This window comes from Malaclemys terrapin, chromosome 2 (genome assembly GCF_027887155.1).
Source record: "Malaclemys terrapin pileata isolate rMalTer1 chromosome 2, rMalTer1.hap1, whole genome shotgun sequence".
In the NCBI taxonomy this organism is placed as follows: Eukaryota; Metazoa; Chordata; order Testudines; family Emydidae; genus Malaclemys; species Malaclemys terrapin.
Genome location: NC_071506.1, coordinates 231,804,126 through 231,825,009, shown reverse-complemented (window position 1 = coordinate 231,825,009; position 20,884 = coordinate 231,804,126). Strand labels below are relative to the sequence as shown.

Below are 20,884 nucleotides of genomic sequence, written 5' to 3'. Positions count from 1 at the left end.
ATTCCCAGAATTAAATATCTTTTGCCATTTTTGATCAGATGATTGTGATCATTCCTTTCTCGTGTGGATGTAGATAAATTTATCCATTCTTTTGTGACCTCCAGACTGGGATACTGCAATGTGCTCTACTCTGGCTGCCCTTCTCCAGATCAGCAGCTATGACTTATATAAAACATTGCTCCCTGCTTAATTAGCAGTGTTGGCCGTAGGTATATTACAGAAGCCTGTACTGGCTTCCTGTTTGCCTCCAGGTAGGATTCAAGATATTCCTATTGATCTATAAAGCCCGATCTGTTTTGAGTCCTGAGTGATAAATCCCCTACTCTTTATGTGCCATTTGACAGTTGAGATCAGCCGGGGCACACACTTAGGGTTGAATGTCTGGGAATTTGAACTCGGCTGTTCAAAGTGACTGGCACTGACTCTGGAATCCACTTCCACCATTGGTTCATCAGATCCTGAATCTACTGACATCAGAGCATGGTATAAAGCCCACCTATTTGCTCAGACTTTTCCTTGAAAGGGGTAATTGTGGGGAAAGTACAAAGCTTTACCTTGGGGCAAGGTGTGAGTCTATTAGGTGGTTTGTTTTAAATGTTTGTACATGTGCCCATAGATTGTGTGATAAGTAAATTACATAAATCTCAAAATAATTAAATAAAGGTAGTGTTGGAGCCTACAGATACATGCTTTTTGCTGCCTAACTACTTTTTGCATCTGAATAGTCACACTTCTGAATGAGCTCACAATTTACTGATAATATCATTCATCATATGTACATGTTCTTGCAAAGAAGGGTGGTCACAGTTATTCACACATTCCTGCAACTTCTGGAATAGAAAAATATACACACTTTCTTCTCATTGCGTGGAGAATAATTTAATGTGTACATTCTGTAAACCTCATAAAAGAGAATTCCCTTGATACTATATGATTTTATGGTCATTTATTGTCTGTCAGGATCCTGTTCCCCATTTGTCCCACATGTTATGATGATGTTTAAAGTGCAAAATTTTGTGTAGAGAACATGCCTGTCTAGTATCAAAGGGGTAGCCGCGTTAGTCTGGATCTGTAAAAGCAGCAAAGAGTTCTGTGACACCTTCTAAACTAAATAGTGCCACAGGACTCTTGGATGCCTATCTAGTGGCACAGAACATCCACCGGGAAAGGGAGGATATACATAGACAAGAACAAATGAGTAGACCAGAGCAGTAGCTTTGCAACCGCCACATTAAATGTACATTCAAAAAGTAATGAGTAATTCCCAATGTTTAGTAAAACTTGGGAAGCATTTTAAAAGAGGTTCACAGTGGAAAAGAGCCCACCTAATTACAGTACTGACAGGAAAAGCAATGCTTATAATTAAAGGCGTGAGCTGAAATGAAGGCAGCAGGAAACAAATACATTTTTTTAATAATTCAAGTCATGTAGACAATTAGTATATTACACCTTTAACTTGTTTCAAAATGCAGGCATTTTGAGGAGAAATAGAAGTTAAGACAAGTGACTGCAAAAAAAAACCCAAGTTGACATTTATTGCTTTACGCCTTGAAACAGCAGTGAACATCAGGCTATTTTCTGTTAAGCAATAAGTATATTAGTAACATACTTCAAAGCAGCATAAAACGTGATTTGGAGCATGATAAGAGAACGAGTCCAAAAGCAACATAAAATTGTAATAAATGTAAAACTGTTGAGAACTTAAAAGAGTTGTTGTGCAATAAGGGTGCATGGTTTGAAAGCTCATAAGGAAAATAGAGATGCAAAACAAAAATCAGACTGAAGAGTCATTTTTAAATAAAATGGCACTTTCATTTTCCTGGGAACTTTTAATCTATTCAAACATTTTGAGGATTTAATAGGAAACAGGAGCCTATGTTTTCATTACTGAGAATGAATAATCAGTTCTGATTTATGTTTCCTTCCATTTTTGCATATGTAATTTTATTTCATTCTACTTTCTTTCAAACATAATGTAGACAGAATAAATTAGGGTTGGCTTTTGCTGTAGGCTCATATTGTTGCTAAAGAATCAGTTTATGACTTTTATTGAAAAAGACATTAAATGTTGACTGGAAAGTCAAATTATTTATTTAGAAATCCTGGGAACATTTACTGTACAATGAAGCGCTCCTTGTATTAACTATGACTGCAACCTTTTCTTCAGCTGTTGCAATGGACTTTTAGGATCATAATTGAAGGAGTTGAAATGTTCTTGTTTTCAGTCAATCATGTTCTTTATACATCCTCATCATTCAAAATGTATTTTACAATCAACTATTACTTTCTGCATGAATTAGGAAAAAACAGAAGAAATAGTAAGAGATCTTATTACAGTGTGATCAGTTGAGGATTCTAAGCTACCAGTCCCTTGGTTTAAATGGAAGCATCCTGGCTTTCTTAGTGAAAGTACCTCAACTGTGGAATGCACTCCCCCAACCTACATCACAGGTCATGCTTCAAGACATATGTTTTTCTCCCAGGCTCTTTCTAGAAGGGAGAGTAAATGGACTGGAACATTCATAGATTCATAGATTCAGTGAGTTTAGGGAGTTTTGAAGGGTCTTTTTGGTTTTGGACACTGCTCCAGTTACAGGAGGGTGTAGAGAAAAGAATGCTGAGTTTGATGAAGGCTTTTAATTTTTTGATAATGAACCAATGTGTACGTATTTCTTTGTTAATATTGTGTACATGCAGCTAGAGTTTTGGATGGATGCATTTTAATGAAATATAACTACATTCATTTTGTACTAGGTTTTATTCCATGAGCCTGGCTCACACATCATCAGCCGAATTGTTAACAAATTTCTGATTGCCCGATCTTTACTACTGGTGATGATGCATGAGTCAGACAGAACACAACTAGACACTCAGATCCAAGGCTGTGTTTGCAGTGCTGGTAATTAGGAAAATATAAAGCTTTTTTTCCATTTTTCTTTTTGTCAAGTAAGCAATTACTGTAATAAATAAATAAATATGGAACCTCCCAATACCATTTTTAGGCTCTTTTCCAGAGTAGAACCCCAGTTTAACAAGCTGTAGATTGCTACTGGAGGATTGTGTTGGCTTCAGAGAATTAAAAACATATCCTTTCCTGAAACCCAGACACTGAATTTGTCTCTGTGGGTCTCCAGAGAAAGGCCTGCTATTTCCACTTCTAAAAAAAAGAGATTATTTTACCTGAATAAAAGTTAGTGTGTTCTGAGGCAAAGAATAGCAAGTATCTTGCTCTGGAACTCTGTAATTTTCAATTACATTACAGTTATTAAAATTCTAATTTGCGGACTCTGCCCTCAGCTACTTCCTTAACCTCAGTGGGAATTTTGCCTATGTATCCAATTGAAGAATTTGGCCCTTAAGGTCCTGCATTCTTTGTGCAGACATTTTCTTTTCTTTAACAAAGGACACACATGCACTAGCAGAATCCTGAATATATTAGAACTAAGTTGGAAACACAAGGTAGAAGGTGTTTTTGGTTCTGATGCAGTAAAGTGGTTTCCCTGTAGGGATAAAGGGTGGGAGGTGGTGGAAGGAGGGAGAGATTTCATTACAGATTCCTTGTAAGCCTTGTTTTTAATGTATGACTATATTGCTGGATCACAGAACAGACTTGGCAAATGTTTGCTTAGGAAACCCTACAACTATGCCAGATTTTCTTCGCTGATTTGTTGTAAAGTATGTATTTCTTTAAATGCACTTCACACACCCACTTAAACAATTATAAACACAAAGTAGTGTACTGAGACAAAATTAATGAGATATTATATTAAGAGGTCAATTAATAAAATGCAAACTAATATGAATAGACTTTGAGGTCCTTTCTTAGTTTCTAATACATCTGTTATCCAATATCAGGACAAGTCCCATTGAACTTGACGGTGGTTTGTCTGATAAAAGAATGATTACCACACATCCAGACTGTGTGGAATCAGGGTCTGCAGCAGAGCCTGTCTCTGAACAGCCTAATGAGTGCCGCTGGCCTGTATTTACCAGTTACAGTCACTGGACTGCCTGATTGGCTACACTGACTGATTGGTTGGAAGAGGCAGCCGATTGTCTCTTAAATTCAGCAGCATTATCAGCAACAGCAGTGCAGCAGCTGCTCAAAAGCATTTGCTCAGGGCTGCAATAGCCCCTGTTACTGCCTTGTTCCAAACCCAGCCATAGGCGCTGACACAGAGAAATATTAGCAGGTACTTAGCACCCACTGGCAGCCAAGCTCTCCTCTCTCCCCTCCACTCCCACCCACTGCCAGCTCCCACCGATCAACTCCTCCCTCTCGCTCCCAGTGCCTCCTGCACGCCTCGGAACAGCTGGGAGGGAAGCAGAAGAGTGGGGACGGGGCATGCTGGAGGGACGGGGCGGAAAGAGGCGGGGAAGAGGCTGAGTGGGGGTGGAGCGGGCACAGGAAGAGGTGGGTCCTTGACAGAAGGGGTGGAGTGGGGGCGGGGCTGAGCGGGAGTTGAACATCCCAAGGCAGGGCCGGCTCCAGGCACCAGCTTAACCAGCAGGTGCTTGGGGCAGCCAAGGGAGAGGGGCGGCACCTGCGGCAATTCGGGAGCGGCAGGTCCCTCACTCCCTCTAGGAGCGAAGGACCTGCCTCTGAACTGCCGCCGCCGATCGCGGCTTTTTTATTTTTTTTTTTCCAATTGCCGCCGCCGATCACGATCACTTTTTTTTTTTTTTTTTTTGGCTTGGGGCGGCAGAAATGCTGGAGCCAGCCCTGCCCGCAAGGTAAATTAGAAGACAGCACCTGTGAGCCCAGCTCCTGCCTTGCCTCATTTCAGGTATCCTGGCTCTGACCCTTGGCTCTGGCATCTGGCCTCTTACTCCAGCTCTGACCTTGGGCACCTATTCCTGGACTTCTGCTCCAACCACCAGGCATGATTGCCCACATCCTGGTATCTGACACAGATTTGTATCTGCTTTTTACATGCACTGTACAGTATTTGCATGGGTTTTATATTAGAAATTGTGCAGGAGACACACATGTTTTGCTTCTTCTGAAAATAACATGGACAGCATCAAATAGAGATGTCCTCCCCAGTATCCACATAAAGTAAAACTTTTTGTTTTTAGCAGACCAGCATGTAATTCATGTCATTACCCAGTACCATTATAATGTAATAAAATATTAAAATGAGCTACAGGAATTAATTTACTTGAGCATTTAGTTACCTTTTTCTTTCTTAACTGATGCAAAGCCAGTAATTATTTCATTATTGTTCATCATCTTATCAACAAGTATAAACAGCAATGAATGAACATGTCGTTTAAATACTATACACAGAACAGAAGAGGTGTGTGAACGTGAGAACGTAGGTTTTTTTCTGCATGCTGGAAAATCCACATTTTCAAAAATGTTCCTTAGAAGGTTTGGTATTCAGTGATGAAATATTTAAGGTAGATATATTATGTCACACAATGGGACAGAAGGAAGATCTATCTGTGTTTTTTCTAAGACAGTCACCACCTTGGTTGCTAAGGATCTGATCTAAAGCCTATTGAGTCTTTGGATCAGGCTCTCAGTGATGTAAAACAAAAGCAAAGCGTATGCCTTAAATAGCAATAGTCCCATAGTCTCCCTTGTTCATAGTGTGCATGTTAAACTGACTTAAAACCTCTGTCCAGTAGATGGCATATGAGATCTAAAAGGCTTAAACATAAATAAAGGCATATTACCACTGACAAGGGAAAATAATCTTTTACCAGTTACAGCGAGAATATACTATAACCCTATATCTCTACAATCCAATGTCGTCTTTTTACTGACTTTTATTTCATTAGCGTTATTGGATTCAGATTTCCCTGTAAAAAAGATCTTGACACATTTATTAGTATTATGCTTATAAAGTATCTGATTTATCCAGCTGTTTAAAATATTTGACATTTTTGAGGTTTTCTGCATAACTTTGTTTATTGCTACTCATGTCAGTACAGTGATGCCTTTTATGTGGTAGTAGTAGTCCCTCCTAAGCCCTCATTCCAATTATCTGAATTGGTTTTCTCGCATTACACTTAACAGAAGGTTAGGGTCCTATGGTCCAACTCATTCCTTCATTATCTAGTAGCCTATATCCCTTCCAGCAAATACTCTTTCCTATGGACATTTGTTTCTGGGACTATATTCCTATGTGTAAGAAGACAAGAGAGCATTCGATGGAACACCATGAAGTCGCTGCATCTCAGTGTTGATGTGTCAGGCAGTTGTTGCTGTCTTTGCTGCAGTGCCAGTCTAAGGAATTTGGGGCCTCCCCTGAAATTTAGTCTTGGGAATGACCTCCATCCCTTCCCATTCCTATTTGTAATATTGCATCATTGTGACATAATGACATGCTGCTGCTGCTGCTTCATCATGCTGAAGACTCAACATCACCTTGTCATGTTACCTCGAGATGCTGCAATACCTGAAATTAACTCAGGACTCTTTAACTGTCCTACAAGCAAGGATTAAAGGATGCAGGACATTCCCAAGAGACTGAGGACTGTCCTTTGTGTTTCTGTCTGGGTGGCCACCCCTCAGAGTTTATTAAAGGCCCCTTATGACAACAAGTGTTGCGGCTTACCAAAACCACTCTGATTCCTACCTGAAACACCTTCTTTGTGTATCTTGTTACCTTCATCATCTTGAGGAGCAAGAAAACTTGAGTTTGCTCCCAAAATCTAGTCTTTCAGTTTTCAGGCAAGCAGAATATTTGTATTGGGTAGCCCCCTCTTCCACATGACAGCACCTGTGCTGTGAAAGGGCAGGCTCTGTCCCCTACGATGTAATTGGCTAGAGTTCCAACACCAGATGACAAATAAAAAGAATCCCGCATTTATTAATTTTTTTTAATCTCATGATTCTTAAATAAATATCATGATGTTTTGGGCTTGATTCAGGACTCTTAAATGCGTGGGGTTGGCGGTCCTGAGCCTGGTAGGGAGGCAATTAGCGTTCTCTGGCCCAAGGTGTGTGGGTTGGAGTTTGGGGAAAATCTAGTAATGTAGGTCACTTTCAACTCTGAAATATGACTGTGGCCAGTCATGCCCTTTTAAATGGGGGTGAGGGATATTCCTATCTTCTAAATTTGGCAGTTATGATTTAAAATTAGTTTGAGTCTCCAGTGACTACAGTTTGGAAACAAAATTAAACTCATAGTAAATTTCTCTATACTCTCTTTCCAAACATTCTGCTAAACACATTCTTTCTCATGGAGACAGCTGTAATAATATAACATTTTACATTTACATCCTGAAAGATCCCAACCGGTGTTGCAAACTACATGCATTTGTGTGAAGAGCAGTAACAGGGCATGGAGCACAACAGGCATCGTTATGGGCAGGTGAAGTTTTGGCCAAGGACCCAGGAGTAAACTCTTACCCTCACAGAAAGTACCATGGGTCTTTGATATCTGGGTGGAGCAGACAGGATCTTGGTTTTAAGGTATCCCTCAGAAAGACACCATGCACAATTTCATGATAAATTTATGGGTTCAATTAGTACATTGGCAGGTTGAAGTTCTGAATAAGGTCTATTAAGATTTGAAGCTTTGGTTAAGGGAGTCTAGTATCCTAAAACTGATGCTTAGACCATTAAGCCATTCCCTCCAGATGCATATGACGTAGGTCTCAATCCTGAATGTGTTGCATGATGATGACCTATTGCTCCTAGGCAGAGCCTGTATACATCTGTGGGGTTCCATCCTGGACATACACTCTGCCTCCCACACCACCATTGAAGTTGGTGGGTCGACCCAGGCTAAGTAGTCTGCCCAAATACAATTTTTTGCAGGACTGGATCTTAACTTGTTAACTACTACTGATGAGATCTAGCATTTTTCTGTATGAATATAAAACAACAACCATATAAATAATGTAACAATACATATATAATCAAAAAATAATTGTGCATAAGAAATTTTATCATAATAATAATGTCTACTTTAGGTATGTAACAGTGGTGGTTTTTTATTATTGTGGAAAGAAAGCAGAGGATGTAATAGATGCTTATTTCTGTAGTCTACAAAATTGTCATATTCAGGAAAATATTATACTGTACATTTATGTACTGTGTATCAAGCATACTGAAAAATCCAAAGCACATGACACTACCTTGTTCTCCTTTTTTTGTGAATGGCGCCTGAATCTAGCCCAAAAAATCCAAATGTTTTGTTTGAATTCATTTTGGTGTTCTGAGATTTTCTTTTTTTCATTTCAAGGGAAACAATTCAGCAAAATTGACATGATTTTCTGAAATGTTTTGGTTAACTAAGTAATGGGTAAAAAAATCTGATCTGGCTCTACTTGACACACAACTTGATTTTCTAGTTCTTCAGAGCAAAGATCTTCCACTGACTTCAATTGAAGTTATATTAGCATAAATATGGCAGGATGTAATATATTCAGGAACTGTTTCACCCATCACTGAAGTGCTGCCAACTCTGGGATGGAATTTGGCAGCTGTGTAAGAGTGCATAATAAATGAGTTTAGGATAGGAAATTAAGAATACCATATCCAATAGAAACTGCATTTTTATGTATTGAGACAAGTGTTATGACATTTTCAATCTAACTATTTTTAAGCACTGATAATCACTTTTCAGGAGGAAATGGATGACAGCTATCTCATACTTGCCAATTAGTCAATCCTTTTTTCTAAGTATTGTAACTAATTATCAATATAACACCTATGCTTCAAGCACAACTCATACAGTAATTAATTAATTTCTTTTTAAAAAATAGCTTTTCATTCCTTTTTTTCCCCCCATGTATGGTAAATTCCACTCTTAACAAGGCTTGTGCTTTTTGTATTCTTTTTTAAAGTCTGTGGCAAGAAATCTATTTCAATTTTAAAAGGTTGCAATGATAATGACATTTCTGGGCATGCTTTGTCCAAGAAAATCTACTTGTCATTCTTCCCCCCCACAAAGTCTATTGACTTGTACGGGGAGACTTTGGCAAACCAGTAAAGTGCCTAAAACCACTATGGCTTATTGTTAAAAAGCAACCTAGTCAGCAAGCTGTAAATTGGCCATTCAGCAATCTCAGCTTGACCAAGGCAGGAAGGGAGGGGGTTTTGGGGTGCCACAGCAAGGGCAGCTTGACCCCGCATCCTTCCCGATAAGACTTGTGTTAAAGTTGCTGATACATGCATTTGAAAAGAGCAGGATGTACCCTCAGGAATGTCTATTGAGGTCTCAAGGCTGCAAGTTCTGGAAAAACCCATACCTGGTTAATCAATAATCAGAAGGAACCTCTTGCTTGAAACTGCTTACTTAACAAGGTTTCTTTAAGGGACATTGTCAGTCTATTACTAATGTATAAATAAGGGGACTCCTTTGGGGGACTCTTCGGGACTGGTCTCTCCCTCTGGATGCATCTTGTGTTCCCCACCGGCAGACGGGCTGCCACTAGGCCACTCGAGAGCCACACTCAGCTTTGGTAATTATCAAGGGTTGGGGGTGTTTTACTAATCTTGTTGTGGATGTGTGTAAGTGCTAAAGTCTAAGTAAAGTTTAGCTTTAAGTGAAAGCACTCTTGTGTTGTCCTGTTTGTGCCAGCCATCTATCGGTCGGACGGTCGTATCTCCCCTGATTTATTTTCTGACACCTCCTCGCACAGAGTAAAAGTTACCAAGAGCTTTGAGTTGAAAGAACCCCGGGTAACAGACGGAGTAGTGAGTTTTTTATTAATGTTTTAGACCATTTGTGTCTTAAAGCTTTTACACAACATGTCTTTGTTTCTAGAGCATTTGTCTAAGAAATGGGAAAACACAGGAAAACAGCTTGTCCTGTATTTATTTATTTGTTTTGTTGAGAAAAAGCAAATTTCTATTGTTCCTGGGACTATAGTTGTGGTAGGAGCATGCAATCAGTTGGGATTTTCACAGGATTCTAAGGAAGTTAGGTGTCCAATTCCCACAGAGTTTAACGAGAGTCCAGAGTCTAATTCCCTTAGGCTTCTTTGCAAATCCCAGCCTGTTGGCTATGCAAGACATTAATGGATTTATTTTCTTGGGACAACTAAGCAAGTAATGCAAAATACCGGAAACCATAGGTTTATGTTAATTGCAATTTCTGGTTGGAAAATTTAAGGTGGGCTATAGAAGGAAAATGACAAATTTAGCAGACTGCCAAAAAAATATTAAAGCTACTATTTGTAATTCTTTTCTTTATGGAACAATACACAGAGGGTGGGATCCTGTTTCTCCTGAGTTCCTGAGGATTTTTCTCATAGATCCATAGATTTTAAGGCCAGAGGTGACCATTAGGTCATCTAGCTTGACCTTCTGTATATCCCAGGCTATAGAATTTCATCCAGTTACTTGGTATTGGGCCCAATAACTTGTGTTTGTCTAAAGCATATATTCCAAAAATGCATCTAGCCTTGATTTAAAGACTTCAAGAGATGGAGAATCTACCGCTTCCCTTGGTAGTTTATTCCATGGTTATCCCTCACTGTTAAAAAATTGTACTTATTTTCTAATTTGAATTTGTCTAGCTTTTACTTCCAGACATTGGTTCTTGTTATACCTTTCTATGCTCCATTAAAGAGCCCTTTGGTACCTGCTATTTTCTCCTTGTGAAGGTACTTATACACTGTAATCAAGTCACCTCTTGAATTTTTATTTCTCTCCTTTTTACTTCTGCTTCAGTCCCTCAAAGGGCAGGCAATCTCTAGCTACCCTGTTTACTTCCCTGAGAGGAGCCATTTTTGTAGACAAGCCTGACAGACTTTCACACAATGACTACTGTACACAGAGTACAAAATGTCAAGGCTTGTATGAGAAAATTCTAATTTAGGAACACTACAGTCAAACAGTCTGCAGCATAAAAGTGGAATGTTTCATGTGATGTGATTTTTCTAGCTGATCATAAAAAAAAAAAAAAGCTGCATGTGGCCATCATCTAGAAGCCTTGTCACATCTTGTAAAGTAGAAAGCTTGATTCTTCTGCAACCTACTCAGTGGAAAAATGGGTTGCTGAGACAGTTATCTGGCACAAACACAATGGAACAAGAAAAATGCCCCTTTTAAATTTGACTGAAGAATTTGACTCTGGTGCTGTGCCACCCACTGCTCTGAATAATCCAGTTCTGCCTTCCTACCTGAAAGCAAACCTAATATTTACTTTCCTACAATAAAAATTCCAGAATCTTTAAGTTGATTTCATTGAAATGCATTTTGTTTTGAGCAAGTAATAGACATGTTATCCTTTGAGTCTTGGAATTTTTCAAAGTAAAATGCTAACATCAACATGCTAAAAAGTGAAGCTGGGATTGTCAAAGCTAGACAAGCATACGACTGTGGAGTTTTCTGCCTAAGTGGACACCCAAATGGAATTTATGTACCCATAGAACTTTCAGCAAGGTGACTGATATGACTGTATAATTGATGTGTGCTTTGGAAAGAGGTTGCATATTTTGGGGAGCCTTAGGTCCTCCACAGCTTGCTTCTTGGCAGCAACCGGGGAATGGGAACGGTGCCGAGGTGGGCGTTTTTGCGGCCTGGGAGAACGCCGGTCCCAAGATGAGCGTGGGATCTTCTGCGGTGCCGGAGCCGGTACCGCTGGAGGGGCGCTCCGCACCGAGGCGCTTGGGCCCGCGTTTTGAGAGGGCCGCAGGGCCGACTCCATGAGGAGTTGCCTAAGACGGAACTCCCTGTCCTTATGCGTTCGAGGTTTGAACGCTTTACAAATTTTGCACTTGTCTGCTTGATGGCCCTTCCCCAGACACCTGAGACAGGAATTGTGGGGGTCACCCGTAGGCATGGGCCTGATGCAAGACTTGCAAGTCTTGAAGCCCTGAGACGGCATGCCCCAGGGCCTGCAGGGCAGTCGTTGACAAGACCGCCCTCTAACAGCTAAACTACACTTAATACTATGGAAAAACAATTAACGCTTACTAACTACTAACTATTTACAATGAAGATAAGAGAATGCTAGCGATAAGTGGAACACTTGAAAACACAAGAGACCACTGTTCCAACAACCATTGCAGGCGGTAAGAAGGAACTGAAGGGGGGTCAGGCCGGCAGGGGCTTATGTATAGATCGCCATTTTGGCGCCACTCCAGGGGGCTCCCCAGCTGGCCCGATGGGTAGCTGCTAGGGTAAAAGTTTCCGACATCCGTGCACGCAGCACACACACACACCTAACTGGGATTGATATGAGCAATCATTCGAAGAAGAACTTAAAGAAGAGAATGACCTGGAGTCATTCCCATTTTTGTCCAGGCACCCCCGACCGACCTCACTGAGGTTGGCCAGGAGCACCCACGGGAGACGATGACGGCTAGCAGTCGTATTGTACCGTCTGCCGTCCGCAAGGCTGATATGTAGCACTGCAGTACCGCGTCTGCCAGCAGCACCCAGGAGACATACGGTGACAGTGAGCTGAGCGGGCTCCATTCTTGTCGTGGTATGTCGTCTGCACAGGTAACCCAGGAAAAAAGGCGAGAAATGATTTTTTGCCATTGCTTTCACCGAGGGAGGGAGGGGGGACTGATGACATGTATCCAGAACCACCCGCGACAATGTTTTTGCCCTATCAGGCATTGGGAGCTCAACTCAGAATTCCAATGGGCGGCAGAGACTGCGGGAACTGTGGGATAGCTACCACAGTGCAACGCTCCGAAAGTCGATGCTAGCCTCGGTACTGTGAACGCACACCGCTGACTTAATGCGCTTAGTGGGGACACACGCAATCGACTGTATCAAATAGATTTCTAAAAAGTCGACTTCTATTAAATCAACCTAATTTCGTAGTGTAGACATACCCTAAGTCATTAGGTATTGAACTACATTGCTCCTTGGTGCAGGCCATTTTGGCAAAGTCTGTTGGTGATGAAGAGCAAAAAATCCAAACTCTTACTGCTGAATAAAAGAGGGTTAAATCCAAGGAAACAAAATGTGTGTGTGATACTTAGCTACTCAGGATGTACAGTTTCCTCTCACCACCACAAGTGATCACAAAACACACTAATTATTTGCCTTCTAGTTGGAGCTCAATATAACTGTGCATCATTACCAACCACTATCACATCAGAATGCTCAGCTTTACCTCAGCCACTTGACCAGAATCTCTTAGCACAGCTGTAGGGGGTCCAGAACTTCTAATACTGCACTATAATAATACTTTGCTAAGAACATAAGAACAAAAGGTCTCTGTGTTTCCTGCTCAGGCATGGAATTGTTTCACAGACAATGTCTTTCAGTCTTTTAAAAACTTGTCTTTTACTCAATATACTAGTGTCTTTTTTCCTATAGGAGTGGCTTCCTAAGGGCTCTATAAGTGGCTTCCTAAGGTCTCTGAAGCAATTGCAGCCAGGACGGTTTCATTGATAGCCACACCCTGGCCTGTATCTCTTCAGTCTTGCTATCTGAAACCACTTCTCCCTGCTTTCTCTACTTCTATCTCTTCTCACTTTGGATTTTCTTCTTTGTCTTGTTCACTTTTAAGGAATCTCAAATTTGGACAGTTACTTGTGCCTTAGCTTTCTCTCTGTGAAGTTATATGCAGACTTCAGTTCATGTTTCTCCAACTAACTAGCAATTTGCTTTTCTTTATGGTCTTTACACAGTGCTGCAAAGAACTAAATACTGATTGTTTTAGTTTTTGTTTTTGTTGCAGATAAAATGTCACCTTGCAGATAAAATGCCACCTTGCAGCTCCCATTTACCTCTGTGGAAGCTAAGGGGTTCTCAGCACTCTTGCAAATCAATTACTGATTTAGCAGCCTAACTTAGGCTGGAAGGGACCTCAAGAAGTCATCAAGTCCAGCTCCCTGCCCTTAACTTTGTTTTGGAAGTATGCTTTGCTGAGCACTGTGCACAGACATTAAGACAGTCCATGTCCTTGAGATATTACAATCAAGTCAACAGACAAATAAGGCAAGACACTCTTGAAAAAACCATACTTAACACAAACAGAAAAACTAAAATAAAAATGTTTTCCTGTCTAGCCAATTTGCTAGCAGAAAATGTAAAGGGATAGTTTGTTTTTGGGAACCAAATTCTGCTCAGTTACACATATGCAGCCCTGTTCAACCAAATGTGACTGAGTGGAGAATGTAACCTTATTTCTATTCCATGGGTTCTTAAGGTATTGCCTCAGAAATTTAACTTCCCCACAAATCCAAAACTCTTTCCCCTATACCACTAGTAGAGTCAACGATTGATCTTTCATATCAGTCTTCTCCTTTATTTACTCATATTTGCTACTGGAAGGATCTGTAAGAAAATCATTTGCATCATTTCTGGTTTGGGTTCTTGACCCAAGGCATCCCAAGAGTTGCCATTTTATGCTATCATATCTCCTTTCCCTCATGTTATTATACTTATGGGATATAATAACTGGAAATTCACAGGAATCCTTCATTATATCCTTTCCTCTGACTATCACATCTCTTGTCCCGGAAGGAAGGAAACTATTCTGTTTGTCCATCTGTGTTAAATATGGCATGGCCAATATTTTTTCCACTATCCAACATCTCTAGCACATATATAATATGAACTATGCAGTACATATTTTCAATAAAGAGTCCATTCTAAATTGTTTATAGAACATGCACACTATAATGTCTCTACTAAGACTAATTAAAAAATGAAAACATGCAAAAGTGAATTATCCTACACCGTAATTAGGTTATTTATTTTGTCTACAAATAGAATCTTGCTGAATTTTAAAGCTGAAAAACTTGTGAGAGCACTCAACTTGGACATACTCATGGGATTCAGAATTATGGCAGTGGCAGCTGTGAAATAAAACTAGAGTAATTCATCTTTCAGTCAGCCCTAAAATGGCATGTCTGAGGAACACCATCTAGTGGGTAACTGTAGTAGAAGCAAATGTGTACTTTGCAAGCAAGTTCTGCTCTTTACTATGTAAGGACCATCTCTGATCCACTCACTCCCACAATTTTTTGTAGTGTCAAGTGTCAATTTTATCCAATGTCATTCAGATTGAAGGTTAAGAGTTTTATTTTGAATCCCATCCTTCAAAAATGCAGATGTCTTTACAAATTATCCCTGACTACTAAGGAACATGGGCTCAAACCTCCCTTTGAACACAAGTACCATGATGTATCAGTATGACTCATCTGGACATGCCTAGAAATAATACATTTGTCAGTACATTAATGAGGAGTCTGTGAAGTTGAGCAACAAATTACATCACAACAGCAAATTAACCTGAAAATAGAGAAACTGAGAATGTTGAAGCCTGAACCATCTGCATTTCTATCTGTTATATATTTCAAAAGTGCATATATTGTCGTATCTAAGTACAAAAAGTTGTGTCAAATATTCTTTTCTTGCTCAGACAGAGCCCAGGTTTGCTAATCTTCAGAGCAGGCTGTAATACTAATTTTTTCCAGCCGGGGGAAGGATCAGAATTTTAGATTAATAGATTATACACAGTTCTTTTTGTGGAGGTCCTTAATATTTGGAAGATATTATGTATGATATGGGCAGTATTGGTAATTTTGCTTTGAAAAACTTATTTGTAATTTTTACCTTTTGTATGAACATCCAGGTTAAAGACAGATGCTCCAAATAGTCAAAGGAATAGATACATCTGTGTATAGCAAAAAGAAAAGTTACTGATCATTGTATTATCATCCTAAAAATTCTCACACAACCAGTGATTTTCTTTTTTTTTTTGGTCTCCAACAAAGTAATTTTTATAGGCATGGACTTTTTTACCTCATGAATATAAAATAAAGCACTGTATTATTGATGGGAAAGATTATGGGCACCCTATTTCTAACAAGCTATAAATACACTTGTGACAATCTAGCATGCTGGCTTATAGGGTAAGCCTGGCTATAAATTGGCAAGAGCATACAAACTTGTAGTACATGGTAGAGCATAGAACCAAATGGAGTTTTCTAAAATATACATCCCAAAATCTAAATCTCAGGTAATCTAACTGCAAACTCAATATCTCAGAAATCTTAATATAAAGAGAGAACATCATTTACAGGAATTGCTTCAAGCACGTAGACTAGCTTTTTACTTTAATATAATTCAGTTAAGTAGAATTTAAGCACCTCTAAAGAAAACAATTTTGGCAAAAAACATAATTATATAAGCTTTCCATATGAGCATTCGGTTTTAGGCTTAAATGCCTGTCAGACTGAAAGCTGCCTATTGATAGGGCTATCAACTCTTAATTAGATACTATTACACAAAAAGCTAAAGCATTTTTTTTTCATTTGTTTAGCAGTTTCTCAGCAGCTTCTGGGTCCCAAAGGAACCCAGGAAATTAAGGCAATTGCCAAGGAAAAAGTTAAGTTTTGCAAAATATTGATTTGAGGACTGCTTTATAGTTGAGGGGGAACATCTGCCTTTGTTGGGCAGAAGTGTGCCTTGTTGCTTTTATTTCTAAGGCTCTAATATTGAGGACTGTAGCTTGATTTTTCTAGTAATTCTAGCCTAGTATTTTAAAATGTATTGTCATTCATGAGCACAACATGAAACATTTCAGAGTGCATTACTTTGCCTTTACAAAGCTTAATATCTTTTGTACATTTATCTGTGATTTCATAATATCTATACTTTGTTCTAATATATTTATTAGCTGGTATTGCATCAATTTATCTATCAAGGGAAGCTACAGCTATTTTAGGGTACATCTATACTTCAAGCTGGGGAAGTAATTCCCAGCTCAATGAGACATACCTGTGCTAGCTCTGATCTAGCTAGTATACTAAAAACAGAGCACAGCCCACTGCAGTGTGAGCAGTAAGTATGCATGTAGGGTCTCAGACAAATATGTACTTGGGGTGGTTAGTTATGTTAGTTCAAATTGAACTGCTCCAAACTCTTCCTCAAAGACTTTGAGGCATGCTTATTTTTTGCCTTTTCTGGTGATCAACATTTCCTCTCCTCATCTTTACCTTCCAGCACTTCTGTGGTTCATGCTGGTTCTGAACTTGAGAAGAAACCTTTTCTTTCTAAGTTGGAAGGTGTATCTTCCCACCTTATATTTGACAGCTTTTACTCCTAATTATAACATGCCCATTCTTTCAGTAGAATCTCCTATCCCCTCAGACAATTTATGGCACAGGTAGCAAAAAAAGCGTGTGATCTTGTTTGTATTTATCTTCAATGGGTAAAGACAGTGCACCATATGATGTGGACCTGCAAAATTTTTGCCCCTTTTGATGGCTCCCTATTTCTTATGGCAAGGACAAACATATGTCTTAAACTGTTGGATTCACTCCTTTGTGATTCACTTTGTCATCTGCCATTGTCCATCATAGGATTGCCAGGACTCAAAGTGACTATATGAGCAATATTATCCTATAACACAGTGGCTCTCAACCTTTCCAGACTATATCCCTTTCAGGAGTCTTTGTCTTGCATACCCCAAGTTTCACCTCATTTAAAAACTACTTGCTTACAAATCAGACATAAAAATACAAAAGTGTCACAGCACACTATTACTGAAAAATTGCTTACATTCTCATTTTTACCATATAATTATAAAATAAATCAATTGGAATATAAATATTGTACTCACATTTCAGTGTATAGTATATAGAGCAGTATAAACATGTTGTTTTCTGTATGAAATTTTAGTTTGTACTGACTTCACTAGTGCCTGTTGTAAAACAAGGCAAATATCTAGATGAGTTGATGTACCCCCTAGAAGATCTTTGTCCCCAGGGGTATGCGTACCTCTGATTGAGAACCACTGCTATAACATATTTAGAGTGGAACAGAGGAGAGACTTCCTACAGAACAGATGGCGTATCCTTCTAAAGTCTTTACTATTTAGCCATATTTTCCCGTGGAAAGGGTTTGAACAACATGTTCTAACAGAAGGCCATGACTCTAAATTGTCAAGACATTAAGTGTATGATTCAGGTATACATGCTGAAATATGATTTATAGCAAGGAATATACAAAAATCCATCTGTTCTAAGGCTCATATCAATGAAGAAAGGGAATGTGTCAGTTTTAAATTTAGCTCTGAGTTTGATTAAGAACCAAGAATGAAAAAAATAGCTCTTTTTTTGTCCAAGAAAAGTTGGTCTTTGACTATTTTGAATAAGGTGGAGTGCTCTGTAGGGTGATGAGTATAATGAGTTTTCCTTTTTCAAATATTTTGTCTTTATGGGAGACCCCAGTGTAGCTCTCAACAACAAGCTTCCTTGATGCTGCTGAGTTTCATATGACTAGGTTGGCAGGGCACACACTTTGGCAGAATTGTCCATGTCTGTTGAAGAGACTAGGACTAGAATAGCAGGGATGGCAGAGGTCAGGATAGAGCTACACTGACTGAATTGTGGATGGAATTTTGCAGAGTATTTGTCAACAATATATGCTGACTCTCTCACTTTCATAAGCACCACAGGGTACACACAAATGCTGCAAAAGCACTATTGAATGTCTAGGATTTCAGATTTGAGGCATAACACTTGTGACACATCACAGTTTATAAGTACCTACATGGGGAACAAATATTTTGATAATGGGCTTTTCAATCTAGCAGTCTGAGGTATAACAAGATCCAATGGCTTGAAGTTGAAGCAAGACAAATTCAGACTGGAAATAAGGCATACCTTTTTAACAGTGAGTGTAATTAACCCTTGGAACAACTTACTAAGGATTGTGGTAGATTTGCCATTACTAGCAATATTTAAATCAAGATTAGATGTTTTTTTAAAAAAATACTATGCTCTAGGAATTATTTTGGGGAAGTTCTATGACCTGTCTTATATAGGAGGACAGAGTAGGTGATGATGGTCCTTTCTGGCCCTGGAACCTATAGTGGCGTGAGACATAAACTATACATATGAGCATTTCACTTGAGAGTTAACTGAAAACTGCCTATAGATAGACCTATCAACTCTTAATTAGAGTGCTACACAGCATTTTTTCATTTTTTAATAGTTGCACCATGTTCAAGATACACACCAGTTTTCTAAAGTGCTTCTTTTAATACCCAACTAAGTTTCACAACCCATAAGACAGAAGTGTGAAAATTGTAGAGCAGATATTCCCATGCTAGCTATGGGTGGTATTGCAATTTATATTAAAGTAATTAAAGAGAAACAATGACATATTTCATTTGTATCTATGAGGTATATACAGTTCACGATAGAACAAGTTTTCAGTCCCAGTGCCAGAATAACCTAGCCAGTGGGGATAATTGATCGGTTTTATGCACTAACACACATTGTCTAACGGCACTCATAATCTATGGTTGATTGCACTCTGAGCATTGCCAAAATGCCAAACAATCCCCTTACTGTTGAACAAGTTCATAATATTTATATTGACAATTGAGTGTTGAAGACAAAGTCCCATCAGTCATTCTCCAGAGTTAATATCTTTTAATGTTCAAAATCAACACGAGACTGCACAATCCAGACATTCAGATTTTCATTACTTACTTCTTTAAAAATTCCCATTTTATATGTTATGCCTTTTTCACCTAAATATGAAAATATTTGAACATGTGAAAATATGTTCCTAAAATATAGCCCAACTTCCAGTTTGTCTTCTGTTTTGTATATTACTTTACTACATACTTCTTCCATAATAAAACGTCTGCTTTTTTGAAAATGAGATGCAAGACATGTTTTTTGAGGGGAAGAAAATATCACCATGTTCTATTATAAAATAATGTTCTTCACTTGATCTCAGAATTCAGGATTAGAGAATCATGGAAACAGCTTTAGAATTAATTCTGAATGGCATTTCCCTTCTACATACTGATTTTCAGTCACTGATAACTGTCTCAAAAAATTACTTTTGGGGCTCAAATTTCTTAGGATACATCACAACCTAAAAGCTTTAAAAAAAAAAAAATCACAGAAGGCAGTGCTGTTTGGGCATTGGACTGGGAGTCAGGATACTTTAGTTTTTTTTGTTTTTTTTTTTCTGGCTTTGCCATTGACCTATTGTGAGATCTTGGACAAATTACTTCAGCTTTCTGGGCTTTGATTTGTCCATCTATAAAATGGGGATTAAAATAGCTCCCTCTGTAAAATACTTTGAGGTGTGTAGATGAAACTCTCTCTATATAGTAAGAGCTAAGTAAAAATATTTATCTTTTGGGTCAGAAAAAAAATCCTCCAATTTTGAATTGATCCTATCCTAGTATCATATCATTATGTTTGAGGCCCTCTCTACTAACAACCTTTTGTTTTAAAGGAGTGGAGTAGAACAAATAAAAATAAAGGAGAGGGAAAGCATTAGTGGAATAGCAGGAAGAGCAGATGAGGAGACAGCAGAGCAGGGAAGGCATTAGCAAAAAACAGTGTTGCTAATAAGGGATTAAATCCTGAACCCATTTAAGTCAATGGAAGTTTTTCCACTTACTTTATTGGGCTCAGGATTTCACCTAACCTCTTTTCCCCAGAGCACCACGCTAAAGGGAAAGTACTTTTTATGGGGCAAAGAATGTCACAGAAGGAAGGTGCTGCTTTCTCTCATTTACCTGCAGCTGAATTTCTGTGCTGGAGTTATAAAGCCGGGAGCACTATTTCCTCTTAAAACTTCCCTTCTCCATGTTATGTTTCTTTCTCTTTCTCCTAATACAAAATGGTATGGTCCCTAAAACTGATGAAGTTTGAATGCAGCTACCCATTTGAGGTTCAAGGAGTTCAGTCCGGGCGTACATAGGAAAGGGCTTTACAGCTTTACAGACCAACTGTAAAGCACAGAAGGCCATCAGAGCGCTGAAAGTAGAATTGTCTAGTTGCGCTGTTGTCTGGAAGGCAGGCTGCAGGCGTATTTGTCTTCACCCACTGTTCCATGAGAACTATGAATTATGACGGCTTTGTATGGTTGAGCTGCTTTGAAGTGTTGCAACGCCTTTTTTTAAATTTTAGTTGGGGCTACCTGAGACTGTGTGGAAGCTGAATTGCCACTGGGGCAACTTCTGAAGCC

At 39.1% G+C, this 20,884-nt stretch overlaps 1 protein-coding gene across 2 annotated transcripts in view; it reads left to right on the top strand.

The window, feature by feature from the left end:
* The first annotated feature begins 9,300 nt into the window (after window positions 1-9,300).
* The window catches only part of LRRC72 (leucine rich repeat containing 72), a 65,438-nt gene continuing 53,854 nt past the window's right edge, over window positions 9,301-20,884 (top strand). Inside the window, exon 1 of one of the 2 annotated variants that reach the window (XM_054020275.1) lies at window positions 9,301-9,423. In XM_054020275.1, coding sequence (XP_053876250.1) covers window positions 9,356-9,423 — 68 coding nt within the window. In that variant the 5' untranslated portion in view covers window positions 9,301-9,355. The remainder of the gene's footprint in view (window positions 9,424-20,884) is intronic. The other variant, XM_054020276.1, reaches the window with a different exon arrangement.